Raw genomic sequence first — 19,057 nt, forward strand, 5'->3', positions numbered from 1 at the left:
AAGTAAAATTATATGCAGAACAAACAACACTATTTGCCAACCAACAGATGTTTTAATTGGGCAGAAATTTCATGTTAACATACTTTACCCAAAATTTCAATAATTGCTTTGATAGAGGGTGCTGAATTTAATGAAGGTACCATTACCACCAATTAATTTAATTAATTATGAACAGAATCCAAAGTTCCATAATGAGGGCAATAAGGCTCACTTACTGATCTATATATACCATACCCACTCAACTCTCTCTTTTTTTTTTTTTTAGATGGAATTTCACTCTGTCACCCAGGCTGGAGTCCAGGGGCATGATCTTGGCTCACTGCAACCTCTGCCTCCCAGGTTCAAGTGATTCTCCTGCTTAGCCTCCCCCAAGTAGCTGGAATTACAGGCACCTGCTAACATGCCTGGCTAATTTTTATATTTTTAGTAGAGACGAGGTTTCACCATGTTGGCCACGTTGGTCTCAAACTCCCAACCTCAAGTGATCCACCTGCTTCGGCTTCTCAAAGTGCTGGGATTACAGGCATGAGCCACCGCACCTGGCCTCAACTCTTGATCATTAATTCAGATCATGCCCACTCAATCTACTTGCCACTTTGTGCTTCTGGAAGATGAAAAAGAATAAAAATAGCAGGGAAGAAAAGGGATGAGAAAGAAAAGAAAGTGGAGAGACAATAAAGACTATGGTAGGCAGAATAATGGCTCCCCAAATGACATTCACATCCCTATCCCTGGAATCTGTGAATATTACTTTATATGGCAAAAAGGGACTTTGGAAAGGATTAAAAATTTAGAGATGCAGACATGATCCTGGATTATCCAAGTGGGCCCAAAATGCAATCAACATGTACCTTATAAGAAAGCAGAAGGAGATGTGACACAGACAGAAGAGGACGTCATGTGACTAAAGAGGCAGAGACTAGAGTGCTGCAGCCACAAACCAAGGAATGCTGGCAGTTACCAGAAGCTAGAAGAGCCAAGAACAGATGCTCCCGTAGAGCTTCTGGAACGAGCATGGTCCTGCCACCTTAATTTTAGCCCACTGACACAAATTTCAGACTTCTGGAATCCAAAACTGTGAGAGAATACATTTGTTTTAAGCAACTGAGTTTGTGTAATTTGTTACAGTAACCTTAAGAATTAATACATGGATATTTCAGAATGGACTGTAGCAGTTGCTTAGAGTAGACAAAAGGAATACAGGTCATGTATACAATATAAGCTATTTCCTTCCTGTCTCACTCACATTTCAATCACAAGTTATGGCAATAACGAAAAAGTACATTTGGTTTCCATCTTAAAACCATCAATTCCATCAATTCAAACATTTTGAACACTATTGAGAGAGTATAGCACTTCATTCTTAACACATTTTTAAGTGGAAAAAATCCAACTCTTGAAATTTTTATCTTTGTCAAGTACTTAATTGTTTCATACTTATTTCACAATGAATTTTAAGTCAGTTAATAAATTATGTTAATATGGCCACTTTCCAGCTGATAACAGCCTCCACTGCTGATCTCTGCAAATAATCTCACACCTATCTACTAGAAAAATTCTCAAATGTTATTGCAGTCATGGTATAAACAAGTCCCAAGAAGCTTCTGGGTCTTCCAGTAGGTACTTTTTTTCCAGAACATAATACATACTAGTAAGTAGATGGCAATCAGAAGGCATAAGTTTAGATCTGTACACGTTCTGTTAGTTATTCCAGTGTTGATCTTTTTAACCTATGTAACTTCTTTTAGCCTCAGTTTTATGAAAAAGTTAAAATCTAGACTTAAAAGTGAAGAATGAATAAAAGGAAAGGCAAGTAGATAGAAAAAATAGGTAATGGGGTTAAGAAAGCAGTCCTCGTTAACTTGACCTTCTCAATCTTTGTTTTCCTTATTTGCAGAATGAGATCATAATAATACCTGTACTTTATTACTCAGGTATTAATGCAGCTGAGGTTTTTGAGGATCAAATCAGACAATGTACATAAAAACATGATAAACTGTAAGTGATATTGTACTACTGTAGTACTATGGTAGCAGTGAGGCGACAGAGATAAAACATAACAGTGAAGAACACAGACTTTGGAAATATAAGGCAATGAGTTTTAGTCCCATCTGAATCTTAAATTATATTATTAGGTGGAATAATAGGTACCAGCCTTTCTTAATCTAAGTATTAATTGTTTCATTCATAAAATAAGAATACCCCACTTATCTCAGAAGTTTACCTGAAAGTGATTCTCTAAAGTATAAAGTTCTACAAAATATACAGCTTGAGGTGTTAAGAATATAGTATTTACGTCTCAGTGTACTAAATTGCCGCTTCCCAATATCCCCACTTTCACTAATTCCCATTCTTTCCCACAATGACCTTTTACTCTTATGATGCTCATGTAATGACTATAGCTCTATATAAAACTTGCTATCTCCCAAATATTTTCTTACCACACGTTAGATTTTGTCTATAACCTTTCTCCTCTGATCTTCCTTTCCTCCAATTCAAATTCTCAAAACTCAAGATCAAAAATTAACTTTACCTGGACATCTATAAGCATTTATTTACTATATTCCTTTACATGCAATTAATTCAATTATATGTTTTGCTCTGTAAAACATACCCCCTTCAACTCTCATTTTCTGATTTAACAAGGAGAATGGTAGACTAAAAAGTGAAGGATGAACAACAGAAAAGGAAAATGTATGCGAAAAATAAGAGAAGGGATTGAAAAAGGAGACCTAGTCACTTTGTAAATTCATCTCTCTCTCAGACTAAACAATTACGTTTCAAGATATTTAAAAGAGCCTGCAAATGAGATTCTTGAATCATTACCAGTGCCACAGGACTGAAGACTATTTTCAAAAATAAGACAGTAAATTCTACAATATGGTAAGATTTCTGTTAATTTCAGATAACCTTCTAAAACAAATTATTAAAGATTTGACTTGTGAATATAAGAAGATGTAGAGATCTTTAGGATTAGGATATATGAGCTAAAAATAATAAGACATGTTACAGACTAGGTTTGTTTCTTTTTAAAAATGTATTTAGAAGACTTGCAGATCAGAAAAGTAGACTTGATATTTAACTAGATATTAGTAAATAATTTTATAATGCCCTTCATGATTTTTCAAAGAACAAAACTAAAAAATATATAAGCTAGTTCAGTTAGCTAAACTAGCAACTAGTGGAACAAATACTCCCAGAGTATACCACTTAATGGAATGAGGCCTAGAGGGATGTTTCTAGTGGTATTCTGTAAGGCCAAGATGAAGATATTTTATGTCCTGAACTTTGAAGATGACATGAAGCTGCAAAGGACAGCAAAAGCATTGACTAACAAATAAGGATCCTGAAAGACTTGATATCTAACAAGAAGAAATTTAAAAGGGATAAATGTAAAAATTCTATAGCAGCCAACTACCCAAGTATAGAATAAGAGAGAAAAGACGCATCTGTAGAACGTGTTTAACATGTTTAGGGATTTTAATTGCAGTACTATTTTAACACCATAAACTTATGTGGGTTTAAGCTGCATTAACAGAACTATAATATACAGAACTACAGAGGAGAAATTTTTGCTTTGCTCTGCAAATGTCAGTCCATATCTGTACTACAGATTTTGGGTATCACCCTTTGAAAGGGATCTAAACAGACTGTAACACCTGATGAAGAGCAGAAATTCAAATCATGTCTTACAGGTAATGGAACTGAGGTACTGAGTCTGGGAAAAAAGAAGGTCTGAGTTATCACATGAAAAACCAAGGAATGAAAGTTACTCAACAACAACAGGAATAACAATTATAATATAAGGTTGTTTTGAGGATTAAATGAGTTTATACATAAAAAGGGCTCAGAATAGGGCCTATCACTTAGTAGGCTCTTAATAAATATGAGTTATTACTAGTAAATTCTTCGAGTTGTCCCTTGAGAGGTAGTCAACTTTCTATGTTGCACTACCTCTCACTATTAGATAAGAAATGCACTCTGTCTTCTCTGATACCCTGGGCAACACAAGTATCACAGAATTGTTGATTCTCAAATCAAGGTTATGAAGTATTGACTAGATTCATTTTTAATATAATTAGGAATCACATAGTGATAGATCCTATATTGTTAACCTAATTTTTGTGTACCCAATTCAAAACTGGTAAATTACCATCAACATATGACATGCATGCATGACACAATATAGGTCTGTAAATACACACATACATGTATGTACACACACAACACATAAATATACACACATGCATATATTTGTATGATATGCAGTATAGTTTTAAGAGACTGGGCTTTGGTATCAGGCTTCCCAGGTTACAATACAATGGTCTGTATTATGTTACCTTGGGAAATTCAGTCAAAAGTTTCAGTTTTCTCATTTGTAAAAAAACAGACAAAATTGTATAAAAAGCAGTTGTAAATATGTCTTTCTACGTGCTGGTACGTAAGCACTCAATAATTGGTAGACATTATTTATTTTTATTGTTCATCAACCTTAAAAAAGCTTGGTTATTGCCAACTATACCCATGAAATGCCTTTCCATGCATACCAAAAAAGGAAGGAAGTTTGCTTACTGTCCAGGGAACAAATACCTACCAAAGCCAGGCCAAAGCCTCACTAATTATATCAGTAAAGAGACATATGAGCCATTTTAAAATTTAGATGGCTTATTAGATTTAGAAAGTTTACTACTTACAGAGTGAAAAGAAGATTAGCCAAAGAGTAAACTGCCTGGATCCTTGTCCCGCACATCAAAAATGGTAACACAAAAAAGGGGCTGGCCCAATGAAAACTATGGCTAAGCAGTTTTCTATTCTGTAGCTCTATTCTAAGGGTGTGGGGTGGGGTCAAAAGTCTAATACCTAATCACTACCAGGGAAGTGAAGAGAAACTGTCTCATGACACACTTGTAGGGGAAATAGAGAGGTGAGTGGGAAATTGGGAGATGACCTCATAGCAGCTCCTTAGAGGCCTCTCACCCTCTCATATTCCAGGAGAATCACAAGGTGTGTCAAGCCATGGATAAGCTGCAGTCCTGAGGTCCAAGTCTTTGCCTACGTGGATACATGCAAGGTGACCAGAGTACCATGACAAAGTTGTTCCCCTACACTTATGCCCCTATAATACTGCTTTATCTCACTTTCCTAGATCTATGTTGTCAAAACCTTTTAAATATTTTCTGACCATTCCAACTAGTGAGTAAAACATTCTATTCATTTGAACCAGCATAGTTCATTTTACTCCATAATAATAGAAATTATCAAAGTGTTTAAAATGGGCCAAAGAAAAGGCACTGGTAAAAGTAACTTCATAAAAGCCTATGCATATTTTTATAATTGTATTAGATGCAAATGATATACTTTCATTCCTTGTAAGAACTACTGAGAATAAAGTTAATTTTAAAAAATATAGTTTTAATGCTTAATCAAAACAATGTCAACTAGCAACTTCAACAAGGCAAGGTAAAAATAGGGAACTTAAAATGAATTACACTAGCAGTTTTCCATAATTTTTTTGTTTTGTTTTGTTTTTGTTTTTGTTTTTCAGACAGGGTCTCATTCCTGTTGCCCTGGCTGGGGTGCGGTGGCAAGATCTTAGCTTACTCACTGCAGCCTTGACCTCCTGGGCTCAGGTGATTCTCCCACTTCAGCCTCCCAAGTAGCTGGGGCTACAGGCACTCACCACCACGCCCGGCTAGTTTTTGTATTTTTTTTTGTAGAGAAGGAGTTTCACCATGTTGCCTAGGCTAGTCTCGAACTCCTGGACTCAAACGATCACCCACCCTGGCCTCCTAAAGTGCTGGGATTACTTTAGGATCCCTCCTAAAGTGCAGGGTGGGATTACCCACCCTGGCCTCCTAAAGTGCTGGCCTCCTAAAGTGCTGGGATGTGAGCCACTGAGCGTGACCAAATCAAATCTTAAAATTTTTAATTTGGCCCCTTTCCTCTCTCAAAAAATATGACTTTAGAAAAATGCACAGAATTCTAACATTTTCAAATATAGAGTTTTTAAAACAGTGGTTTTCAAATATGATCCTTGTACCAACAGCATTAGCAACATTTGGGAACCTGCTAGAAATGCAAATTTTTGAGCCCCATCACAGTTGTAAGCAATCAGAAACTACATAGGGCAGTGGGGTTGCAGGAAATGGACAAACTGTGTTTTAAGTCCTCCAGGTTATTCTTAGGCAAAAGTTCCAGAACCAGTTAAAATATTTATAGCTCAAGTTTAGCAGCTTAAAAATTACTGAAAATTATTTTTAAGAAATATTTAAAATGAAAGTTTTTTAGAGACAGGATCTCACTATGTTGCCCAGGCTGGAGTGCAATGGCTATTCAAAGGCATGATCATGGCGCAATGCAACCTCAAACTCCCAGGCTCAAGTGACCTACTTGCCTCAGCCTCATCAGTAGCTGGGACTACAGGTGTCCACCACTGCGTTTGGCTCAAAAACTATAATGCCTTCAAAATTATACACGACAACTGTGACTATATTTGGTTCTCAGCTATCTACCCATAAATGGCTAAAAAAGTAATTCAAAGAAGTAATACTTTCCAATCCTCAAAGCCCCACATTTGTCAAACAGTTTTACACTGGCAGTTTCATTTACCTCAGTAACCACTTCGCGTAAAAGGAAGTTGGTAAGTACCATAAAAAAAAAAAAAAAAAAAAAAAAAAAAAAAAACAGGAAAGAACAGGGAGTAAAAGCATTAATTTTAGAGTCGGAGAGATTTGGATTTAAGTCTACATTTTGCTACTTAATAGCTGGGCTATTTGATACTTGGGCAAATTACTTATTCTAAGCTTAAACATTCTCATTTGTTGTGGATTAATAGGATTAAATGAGAAGTATGTAAGGAAAAATAGATCAACGGAGAACAGAAAATATAAAAGTAGATCATTTAGATATGCAGGTTTAGTATATGATAAAGGTGGCATCTCAGCAAGGGAAAAGAGAAACATTTAAATAAATGTGTTGAGATAACGGAATAGCCATATGGAAACAGGTAAAACTAGATTTCTGCTACATACCCACACCAACAGGATAAAGTCCAAAAAAATCAGAGGTATATATATGAAAAATGTAATTATATAAATATTAGAATAAAATAGGGGTAAAAACTTACGTTGAAATTTAATCCCCAATGCGGTAGTATTGAGAGGTAGGGCTTTTAAGAGGTGATTGGCAGAGTCCTTATGAATGGATTGATCCACTTATGGATTAATGAATTAACGTGTTAGCAAATTAAAGGGTTATCACAGGAGTGGGACCAGTGGCTTTATAAGAAGAGGAAGAGAGAGCTGAGCTAGCACACTCACAGCCCCCTCACCATGTGAGGCCTTGTGTTGCCTTGGGACTCTGCAGAGTTCCTACCAGCAAGAAGGCTCCCACCAGATGCAGCCCCAAGAAAGCTCACACCAGGTATGGCCCCCTTGACCTTGGACTTCTCAGCCTCCATAACTGTAAGAAATAAATTCCTTTTATTTATAAATTATCCAGTTTCAGATATTTTGTTATAAGTAATGGAAAACAAACTAAGACAACCTGAGATTAGGGAACAGTTTCCTAACTTTGAAACAAAATCCAGAAGACATCCGTGAAAAAACAGGTAAAACTGATTACATTTTAAAAACTTGGAATAAAGAAATTGTAAGTAAAAATATAAATGAGACTGAGAAAAATATTTGTAGCATATATAAAAATATATCAGTAATATATAAAATATTTCTAAAATTCTCTAGCCCTATAGGAAAAATTGGTTAAATAAATGAACAGATGTTTGTTAAAAACATAAATGATTTTAACCATACAAAAATTGCTCAACTTCACTTAAAATCAAATAAATTAATACATGGAGTTAACAATTCTCTCTTGACAGTATAGTCTGTTGGTGAGGATGTGAGAAACAGGAAATCTCACTCATTGCTATGGGAATAGAAAATGATACAAAATCTCTGGAGGGAAATCTGTCAAAATCCAGCAAAATTACATTTGGATTTATCCTTTGACCCAAAAACCCTACTTCTAAGAATCTATCCAAAAATTATACTGGCAAAAATGTATAAAGACAAATCCATAAGGCTAATAATAATTGCAGATCTATTTATAAAAACAAAATAATATACTCATGTTTCTTATTCCTCATGTTTGAGAGACCAAAAGGCAACCAAGATTTTTAAAACAACTCTCATGTCCAGCAACAAAAGAATGGTTGTGAAAACTATAGAGCATCCACACAATGCAGTACTATACAGCAATGAAAAGGAATGGGGAATCTCTGTATAGAATACTCTGCAGTGATCTCCCTGATCTAAGCAAAGTGTGTTTAGTGTGTCACCATTTATCTATGATAGGGAAGATTACAAATATACATAGTCATTTCTATTAATAAAAGGAAATTTTACACAATATATACTTTTAAAGGTTACCTACAAGAGGAGGTATGGAACTAAAAACTAGAGGATAGAGATAGAAGGTAGATATCTTTGAATATACTCTGTTTTATAGATTTGAATGTGGAATCAGAAAAGTATTTTATGTAATTATAAAGCACAATTAAATCTTAAAAACATGATCCATAAGAAATTTGAAAATTGAAAATACAAATGAAGAAAATATCTAGTTAGTGGCCTTACCATACCATTCCAAATAACTTTAAAACAGTAATCTGACAGTCTCTATTGCAGCATGCCCTAAAATATATATCTTATGCTGTTTTCAGTAATTGCATTGTTGATGAGGACACTGTTTATTTGTATTGTGACACTGTTAATGTGTGCATTGTGCTATAAGGCAAATGAGTAATGATATGATATTCTATCAACCCTAGGGTCACTGTGATCTAGGATTCTTGGTATGGGAAAAAGAAGATAAAGATATAACACTAAGATGTTAATTATGAACCTCACAGTCTGTATTTGAATAAAAAGTATGAGAATAAATATATGTATATAAATAACAGTAAATATTCATATATACTAATACATAATTTATATATAATAGATAAAATACATGTGAGCTATACATACATATTAAATATATGTAATATTATTTTAAGGAAAAAAATAAATTATATTTCCTAGCTCTGTCTACTGAAAAGGTCTAGAAACTGACCACCATCCCAGTAGCAAAGAACATTTCTAGCATTCAGATGTACTCTCTAAATACCATTTCCCTCAAAGAGAACAGAACTCCTTGGGCAAACAGCTGATACCATGTCTGGGCAGAAGATGTCAAGACAAATTTGGAATCTAAATCCTAGGTAGTATAATCCCAGCACTTTGGGAGGCTAAGGTGGGAGGATAGCTTGAGCCCAGGAGTTTGAGACCAGCCTGGGCAACACGGTGAAACTCTGTCTCTACAAAGAAAAAAACCAAACAAAAAAATTAGCTGGATGTGGTGGCACATGCCTGCAGTCTCAGCTACTTGGGGGGCTGAGCTAGGAGAATTGCTTGTGCCCAGGAGGTCGAGGCTGCAGTGTGCAGTGATCGCACAACTGCACTTCAGCCTGGGAGACACAGTGGAGCCTTGTCTCAAAATAAATAAATAAATAAATCCTAGGTAGCAAGAAAGCTATCAAATACTACAAGTCATATAAAAAATATTCAGGGGCCAAACTGAATAGGCTTTCACTAGTCAAAGACAGGACAAACTGATCATCAATAATAATAACTGCGATTGATTAAACGATATCAGATATTTTAAATGCATGAATTAATAATGATACTTAAAAAAAGTCCTAATGGTCACCACCGGAGGATGCTAATGTAGCAACTCATTATTTGAAACCTAGTAAACAAAGAGAAATAATCAAACATTTATCATGCCTTTCCTACACTAACTGTACTACTGGGTTTCCAAATAGATGAGTTTTTTTGTTTTTGTTTTTTAAGAGATAGGGTCTTACTACCTTGCCGGAACTAGTCTCCATCTCCTGGTCTTAAGCGATCCTCCCACCTTGGCCTCCCAAAGTACTGGGGTTACAGGCATGAGCCACTACACCTGGCCAAATTTCTCTTTTTAAAAGTATCCCTGTTAATAAATAAAGAAGGAATAATGGAATATTACCATTTTGCATCCTTAATAAATAATGGGCATTGATTGTAAAGGGTTGTTTATATCATAAAAAGAGAGATAGCTAGATAATTGGGCCTTCGGATGGAAAAACATAACACCCATGAGTATTCTCACGTCCCACCCCCAACACACACCAAAGTCAAGCAAATTAAACTACAGTCAATTCTCTAGCTCCAACTACTAATTTACATAAAATATAGAAAATAGAAAAATCATGTTAAACAATACCAGAAAGATGCAATTAGCAAAAACATACTGACTGTGAAAAATCTTGTAAAATAAACTAAATTCTTCAACAAATAAACTGCAAGAAATAAAGAGAATGAATCTATAAATTTAAAAGACATATCAATCAAATACAACCTGTGAACCATAGACTTGTGTGTGCACCCACATATTTAGAAAACAGTTGGAAATTTACACACTACTGGATTATTAATATATTAATTAATCACTGCTATTTTTTGTTGCTAAATAGTGGTATTGTGGTTGTGTTTTTAAGAGCTTTTTTCTTTTACAAATATATACTGAAATTGGTGTGCAATGGTGCAATTATAGCTCACTGTAACCTTGAATTCCTGGGCTCAAGGGATTCTCCCTCCTCAGCCTCCTGAGTAGCTAGAACTACAGGCGCATGCTACCATGCCTGGCTAATATTTTTTATTTTTATTTTTTGTAGAGATGGGACCTCACTATTTGTCCAGGCTGGTCTTGATCTTTTGGCCTCAAGCAATCCTCCTGCCTTGGCCTCCCAAAGAGCTGCAATTACAGGTGTGAGCCCCCATGACCAGCTGTATTGAAATATTTGTAGATGAAATAATATGTTGTTAGGATTTGCTGCAAAATAATAGGGGATGAGGGAGTGGAAGGGGATATAGATGCTGTCATGAGTTGATGACTATTAAAGATGCGTGATAGGTAAATAGATGTTCATCATATTGTTCTGCTTTTACATGTTTTTGAAATTTTGCACAGTAAGTGTTTTTTCTTAAAAAACAGAAAATATAAGGCACTAAATTTTGAATAAGACAGTTTTAGAATCCTAAGTTCAGGGAGTTTAAATGAATTAGCAAAATCACATAATTAGTAAAAAACATTACCAGAACTAGAATGTTTTCTTAATCTTAGAACAATGCGCTCTACACATTACATACAAAAAATTAAATGCCAAACAATGTTGAGCTGCTTAAAATATTTACTGAATCAATTTATAATTGTTATCACTTCTCATAAAATGAAATTATTCTACGAAAGAGCATCTAGAATACCTTTGACTGTCATAATGTACCAGTTAACAGTCTAAGTTTTAACATGTATTAATTCCTTTCGTCCTCAGAGCAACAATATAATAGGCACTGTTACTATTACTACCATTTTACAGATAAAGAAATTTGAGGCACAGACAAATTAAGTCCAAGGCAAGATTTAAACCTTGGCATTCTGTCTACATAATTCTTAAATATTCTATTACACTGCCTCATTTATTAAATAAGCTCAGAATTTCTTAATCTTATTAAAATTTTAACTCAAACAAGAAATTAAAAATGTGCAGAATAGAAATCCAAAGACGACAGATCATTCATATAAAATCTTTATAAAATAAATACACATTAGATACAAAAATACACAGGGCTTTAAAATGAAATAAAGAAGGATCCATGGAACAATCATTGTCTTCCAGTATTTGTCTAAAAGCAGATTTGATATATCAGGTTCCTCCATATCTCTGCCATAGTTTTTGTTCTTTTTTTTTTTTTTTAATGATAAAACAAACAATAGTATTCTGAATCTTGGTAACTGCATTAGTCAATATCAAATAAAAAGTATCTATTTGAAATTAAAATTAAAATCAAACTTTCCATAGTCTACAGTAACTTAACTTTAGGCTCTGAAATCAAGTTAATAAAGGTCAAGTTGCGAGTTTTGTACCTATCTACTTAATTGACACCTAAGCCACAAAACAGTGGTGCTGAAATCAGTTGGGAGGCAATTATCTGCCACTATATAAATATAGATCACACCCAGAGTAAATAAATGAAGAGAAATCAAGATTACTCTTAAAAAAAAAAAAATTCAAACAGACAGTTTTCTTTAAAAGGAGAAAATAAGAAATAATTTATGAAATTAGGAGAATATTCTATCACATCTGCTCTTTTCTTAAATTTCTTTCCCACAGTTCAACTTTCCTCATAGGATAATTCAACTAATAATGGTATATAATTTTATCAGTGAGCCTATGGAACAAGTTAGGATATTTTCCTTTTATCTGAGATTTGACTTTTATTGACAAACAAAAAAAAAAAGTAAAATTAGAAGCCTGTCAAGAGCTCTTACTGGATGTGGTAATGACTTTGAACTTGCTTTCTTCTGTGTTATTTCTGAATCCATGTTATGACAGGCGTCTAAGTTACATAATTAATCCCTGTTCACTGAAAAACTGCAACAGATGTGAAATTCTGTTAACTTATACATAGTAATTAATATGTAATACAAGTTGGATTTTTGTTTAAAATTATAGTTTTGACTGAAGACAGAAATACGTAATGGCTTTGGAAGATAAACCTAAGTAGATGAAAATATATCACTCATATACATCAAGAAAACTGATTCAATCCTGTATAAAATAAGCTCATAATTTCTTAACTTTTGTAAAGTGTTACCTCAAACAAGAAACTAAAAATATTTTGAATAGAAATCCAAAAAGGATAGATTAAAATATATATAATCTTCAACCAAGGATTGAAAGAAAAAATAACAAATTAAAAAAAAATAATCAAATGATATATAATAAAATATATGAATAATAATGGAAAAAATCTAATTTTATCCTAAAGTTTCAACAGTGACCTCCACCAAAACCTTCTCCAAGCTCTAAGCAAATGTGAGTTTTACTTTCTTCCTCTGTTCAATTACTCTTTTGTGGAAACACCCATAAAATGTTCCATAGTCCAAAAAATTCTTGTGAGGATTAAATGAGCTAATATTTACTAAGTACCTAGTATGGTGCATGGCACATAGCAAATACTCAAAACATGGTATTATTATAATTGTTTGTTAATATTAATAGCAACTTTCATTTGCATAGCATTTCTTCACAATAACTTCTCAAACTATACAAAATCCTTAATAGTTTACAGAATTCACACTGACGTTCAATATTCCTGGATGTCTGTAAAAATTGAGTAAGAACACAGAAAAATCATAGTGATTTGCCCAGGGAACTAATGTGTTATCTCTGATTCTGGAAATAAAGTAAGTTTTTAGGGCAATTGTGTTTACCCTTAAGTTCAGCTAAAAAAATTAACATATGTAGCACACACATTCCTGTAATTCACTAATTTAACTACATTCTTGAAACTATTGAAATTTTAAACTTGTTTTAGCTGAATTTGCAATTTTCAATGTATCCTTAACCACTTCCTTTTAACTTTCTGAGGTGTACTATTAATAAAACACCTAACAGTGTATTCTACTATTCTAAAAATTGATTATAAATTTGTACTCTCTCTATATATGATTAAATACAAAAGGCTTTTTAAGTCAATATACGAGGAATTCCTAGATTTCCAAAGATTAAAAAAAAAATCTGCTTCGCAATAAACAGAATACACACTCAATGAATGAGATTTATGTTCCACAAAATAACTCTAAAAGATAATCAGTAAGATGTGATGCTGATGAAGTCCCATTTCCTAAATATCCACTATGGAGACTAATGCATCTTCTAAGGCTTCAATCAAAGAGACAAAATGTAACAGATAAAAAATAAATTGCAATCTGTAATGTATAGTGATCCACAGGGATCTTAAAAAAGAGTCAAAAGGAAGACTCATCTTGCTTTGTTCCCAGGAAAAGGGCATGATAACTGCTTAAGTATCCACGTCTCTCATTTAAGACTTTCGAAGTTCCTTTTCTGTGATTCCATGATTACCACACAATCTCTAGTTATTAACTTGGCTTCCCAAGTTCTTGGATACAAGAAACAGTGCACTGGATTTTCAACTTGAAAATTCTGATCCAACATAAACTGGCACTGTAATGTGTACATCATTCTCTAGGTTACTTTGAACTGGGTTCCTCAAGTCTGGGCAATACATGAGTAGAAGTCTACACATTTGAGCTTCTTAGGTTGGAACTATGAGAACCAGACACTTTCTCATTGACAACTGCTACAATCATTTCTTGTTTTTCACCTCCCTGTCTTTAACCTGTCCCTAAAATGAAACATGCTAGCTAAACCTAATTTAGGCAGAATCATCTAAACACGAAAATGGCTCATTAAAACCAAAGTAACAGCCTAGAATTTAAACCAAAACATAGGATGTATATTTACGCAGCCTCATTTACATTAATAGTCTATTCCCCACCCCCACCCCCCAAAAAACAAAACAAAACAAAACTGATATTCAAATCGTACTTTAAGGCAAAAATCCAGAAATTATTTTTGCACTTGCATCAGCTGGGAGCATTATTTATAAAGCTGTTTGGCATATGTGACTCAATTATTCCAAGACTTTAAAAAGTATTTAAGAGAAATCCCACCTGGTACAGAGCAGGGTAGGAATACTTGCATTTGAAGTGCATAAATTTGGGTCTTCAAATGATAACTTAGACTTTTCGCACGAGTCATTCAAAAGTAATTGTATTATTCCTTCAAAAAAAAAAATCTCTCTTCCACACTCCAAAGCATTCAGGCTCACACTAAACACTCCAGCTCTTCCACTGTGTCCGTTTAAGTATCATTTATGAGGAGAAAATGCACACAAAATTCTCAGTTCGCCTAAAATAAAGAAATGTCTACTATCATTCCTAAATCCACAAGGCAGAATTCTCTTAGAACCATGATGCCAAGAACTTCCACCGCAAGTGAAATTGTCTTCGCAATCTCTGTCTCTAGGAGACTGAAAGGCTGCAGAGACGCTTGAGGATCCTGCAGGGAGGCTAGGGCGGCGGACGGAGGGGGCGGAGGTTAGGGGAGAGTCCCACAGAGGAACTGCATTAGAAGGAAAGATTTTGATAACGTCTAAGGGAGAGGCGGTTAGCTACAGGGGAAAAAAAAAAACAAACCTATTTCCAGATTATGTACGTTGTAAAGAAAACGCAAAGTGATGAGGGTAAGCAAACGTGGCCAAAAACAAACAAACAAAAACAAAAAAAATTTAACCCTCTGCGGTCGGAGGGTTAAGAGAAGTCGACAAAAGGAGAAGGGGGAGGCGAATAAAGGCCCCAAAGACCAGGAATTGAAAAAAAATACCCGATTTGTGAGCTTGGTCGTGGTCCAGATCTTCTGTCCTGATAAGCAGATGGCAAGAGGAAAGGATCGCAGTTACTCAGGGTGGTAGAAAGTAACGCGTTTACAAGGGTAACGAGCCCTGCACAAGAAGATGTCGCCTCTCTTTCCACCTGCTCCGCTCAGTCCTTTGCCTCTTACTCTAGCACCAGTGGCATTCGGGCAAAACACTGCCAAAGCCTGCACCGCTGGAGGACAGCAAAAGGAAAATACCTGAGTCCCAGTAATCAAACGGGCAGCAACAGGAGGAGGAGCCGCGGACAAGTGGAGCCTGGGCTGGATCCTCACTAGCTCCGGTCAAACCCTAACTCTTACGGGTGGGGCGGGCAACTTCCGCTCAGAGCAAGGAAAGCGTCACATCCGTCAAATGTCTTCACCCCTCCCCCCTTCTCCGCTGTAGCTACGTTTACAACGTTCTGACTTCCTCTTCCAGGAGACTTTGGCCTAGTCTCAACACCTGACGTGGACTACATAACCCAGCATTCATCACGGCAAGTGGATTTCCGGGTCAAGAGGTCCGCGCTGGGTACATCACCATGGAAGCAATCGGTTTGGTCACGTGGTGCCCTTGGTTACGCCCGGTGGCAGCTGTGGGGTCTAGGGCTCAGACGGGGGCCATTTTGCCAGAAGCTGCCTCCCGGAGTTGGGGGCGGCCTGGCGGCAGGCTGAAGCTGCTCTTTTTCCTCTTCTGCAGCTTGGGGCTTGGAGAAGATCTGGAAGTCTGGGCTCCATCGAGCCCTTTGGAGACGGCAATGGTTTCTTCCAACCACCACCACTTGACAACCCTGCATGGCGGCTGCCCCCTCCGCGCTGCTGCTGCTGCCGCCCTTTCCAGTACTCTCTACCTATCGGCTCCAGAGCCGCAGTCGTCCTTCCGCCCCAAAGACTGATGATAGTCGAGTTGGGGGCATTATGAGAGGAGAGAAAAACTACTACTGCCGTGGAGCTGCGGGGGACCACGGTTCCTGCCCCACTACAACTTCGCCTCTGGCCTCGGCCCTCTTGATGCCCTCGGAGGCAGTCTCAAGCAGCTGGTCTGAGTCTGGAGGCGGTTTGTCAGGGGCAGATGAAGAGGAGACTCGGCTCCTTCAACTCCTCCGCACTGCCCCGGATCCTTCTGAGGCCTTTCAGGCTTTGCAAGCTGCTTTGCCGCGGCGGGGCGGTCGACTTGGCTTCCCCCGACGCAAGGAAGCTTTGTATCGGGCACTGGGCCGAGTGCTTGTGGAAGGAGGTAGTGATGAGAAGCGGCTCTGCTTGCAACTTCTCTCGGACGTTCTCCGGGGTCAGGGGGAGGCAGGCCAGCTTGAAGAGGCCTTTAGCTTAGCACTTTTGCCTCAACTAGTTGTCTCGTTACGGGAAGAGAATCCAGCCCTGCGGAAGGATGCGCTGCAGATCCTTCATATATGTCTGAAACGTAGTTCTGGAGAGGTTCTGAGAACGCTCATACAACAAGGACTGGAAAGTACCGATGCCCGACTTAGAGCTTCCACAGCACTACTGCTTCCCATCTTGCTTACTACTGAGGACTTGTTGCTTGGTCTGGATCTCACCGAGGTGATAATATCCCTAGCCCGAAAGCTTGGTGATCAGGAGACAGAAGAAGAATCTGAGACAGCTTTCTCTGCACTTCAACAAATTGGGGAGCGACTTGGCCAAGACAGGTTTCAATCTTATATTTCTCGTCTTCCCTCTGCCCTGAGGAGACACTACAATCGCCGCCTGGAGTCCCAGTTTGGAAGTCAGGTTCCTTATTATTTGGAACTTGAAGCCGCTGGATTTCCTGAAGATCCCCTTCCCTGTGCAGTGACTCTTTCCAACAGCAATCTTAAATTTGGGATTATTCCTCAGGAGCTGCATTCACGATTATTGGATCAGGAAGACTATAAGAACCGGACCCAGGCCGTCGAAGAACTAAAGCAGGTGCTGGGAAAATTTAACCCTAGTTCTTCTACTCCTCATTCTAGTCTTGTTGGCTTCATTAGTTTGCTATATAATTTGTTAGACGATTCTAACTTCAAAGTGGTCCATGGCACACTTCAAGTCCTGCATTTACTGGTTATTCGCCTTGGAGAGCAGGTACAGCAGTTCTTGGGACCAGTTATAGCAGCTTCTGTCAAAGTGCTGGCAGACAACAAGTTGGTGATCAAACAAGAATACATGAAAATCTTCCTCAAGCTAATGAAGGAAGTAGGACCTCAGCAGGTGCTTTGTTTACTCCTGGAACATCTCAAACATAAGCATTCCAGAGTGAGAGAGGAGGTGGTGAACATTTGCATCTGCTCCCTGCTGACCTATCCTAGTGAGGATTTTGACTTGCCCAAATTGTCCTTTGATCTTGCCCCAGCTCTTGTAGATAGCAAACGCAGGGTACGCCAAGCAGCTTTAGAAGCTTTTGCCGTATTGGCATCATCAATGGGCTCAGGTAAAACCAGCATCCTTTTTAAAGCTGTGGATACAGTTGAACTGCAAGATAATGGAGATGGAGTGATGAATGCTGTGCAGGCCAGATTGGCTAGGAAAACCTTACCAAGGCTAACAGAGCAGGGATTTGTGGAATATGCAGTACTGATGCCATCTTCTGCCGGGGGTAGGTCAAACTATTTGGCACATGGAGCAGATACGGACTGGCTTTTGGCTGGTAACAGAACTCAGAGTGCACACTGTCACTGTGGTGACCACGTGAGGGATAGCATGCAAATTTATGGATCTTACAGCCCAACTATCTGTACCCGAAGGGTTTTAAGTGCAGGAAAAGGAAAAAATAAATTACCATGGGAAAATGAGCAGCCTGGAATCATGGGAGAAAACCAGACCTCCACTTCCAAGGATATAGAGCAGGTATGCTTCTCTAATTTTCTTGAGTCGAAAGTGTGAAGAATTTAAATGAAAATATGCCTGTGATGACTTAAGGGTCAGCCTGCTTGAGGAAAACATGTTATGGTTTGTTTTAAATCTATTTTAAATCCATTTGAATGTTGGTACTCATTATAATGGTACAGATCACAAAGGACCATTTAATAGGCTTCCTGCTTGATAGATTTAATTAAATTTGAGACACATGTGATATAGACAATACCTAGATTCAGTTTTAGTTTGTTACTGTAGCATGTCCGTTTATCTCATTCATACAACAAACACTGAATACCTAGTAGGTGCCAGATAAAGAGCTAAATTCTGGGAATGAAGATGAGGCCAGTTTCACACAGTATAGGAAAAAGGTCAGACCTAGGAATTAGCAATTAACAAATTCGTTAAGTGCTAAAGTAGAAATATAAAGAGTCCTGCAGGAATACTGAAGATAGAAAAAATAATTCCACTAGAAAAGTAAAAAAAAAAAAAAAGCCTCCACAGAAGATACGACATTTGAACTGAGATTTTCCCCCCAAAGCTTTTATTTAAAAAATTCCAAATCTATAGGTAAGAGTACAATGAATACCCATATACTTCATCTATATTTACCAGTTGTAACATCTTGACATATTTCCTCCATATTTGCTGAACCATTTGAAAGTAAATTGTGGATATCTTGAGATTTCACTCCTAAATATCTCGGCATATATCTCCTAAGAATGACATTCTTCTTTATAACCATAAATCATTATTGCACCTCAGACTATCAGTAGTAATTCAATAATATGTAACAGACAGCCTGTATTTAAATTTCCCCAGTTGTCTCCAAAAGTGTTTTGT

General features: G+C 36.9%; 2 protein-coding genes across 10 annotated transcripts in view; one reads left to right on the forward strand and one right to left on the reverse strand.

Annotated features, from left to right (window-relative positions):
* Nucleotides 1-15,831, reverse strand: part of KLHL28 (kelch like family member 28) — a 34,964-nt gene extending 19,133 nt beyond the window's left edge. The window contains exons 1-2 of one of the 3 annotated variants that reach the window (XM_024232006.3): nt 15,332-15,700; nt 14,620-14,857 (exon numbers count right to left, since the gene is read on the reverse strand). In XM_024232006.3, coding sequence (XP_024087774.1) covers nt 14,620-14,661 — 42 coding nt within the window. In that variant the 5' untranslated portion in view covers nt 14,662-14,857; nt 15,332-15,700. Of the gene's footprint in view, nt 1-14,619; nt 14,858-15,331 lie in introns of all 3 variants that reach the window. The other 2 variants (XM_002824708.5, XM_009249044.4) reach the window with 2 other exon arrangements.
* Nucleotides 15,832-15,916: 85 nt separating this feature from the next.
* TOGARAM1 (TOG array regulator of axonemal microtubules 1) overlaps nt 15,917-19,057 on the forward strand; it is a 116,431-nt gene continuing 113,290 nt past the window's right edge. For 3 of the 7 annotated variants that reach the window (XM_054530066.2, XM_063715570.1, XM_054530068.2), the window contains exon 1: nt 15,917-18,205. In XM_054530066.2, the coding sequence (XP_054386041.1) occupies nt 16,157-18,205 (2,049 nt within the window). In that variant the 5' untranslated portion in view covers nt 15,917-16,156. The remainder of the gene's footprint in view (nt 18,206-19,057) is intronic. The other 4 variants (XM_054530065.2, XM_054530067.2, XM_054530069.2 and 1 more) reach the window with 2 other exon arrangements.

Source organism: Pongo abelii, chromosome 15, assembly GCF_028885655.2.
Source record: "Pongo abelii isolate AG06213 chromosome 15, NHGRI_mPonAbe1-v2.0_pri, whole genome shotgun sequence".
In the NCBI taxonomy this organism is placed as follows: Eukaryota; Metazoa; Chordata; class Mammalia; order Primates; family Hominidae; genus Pongo; species Pongo abelii.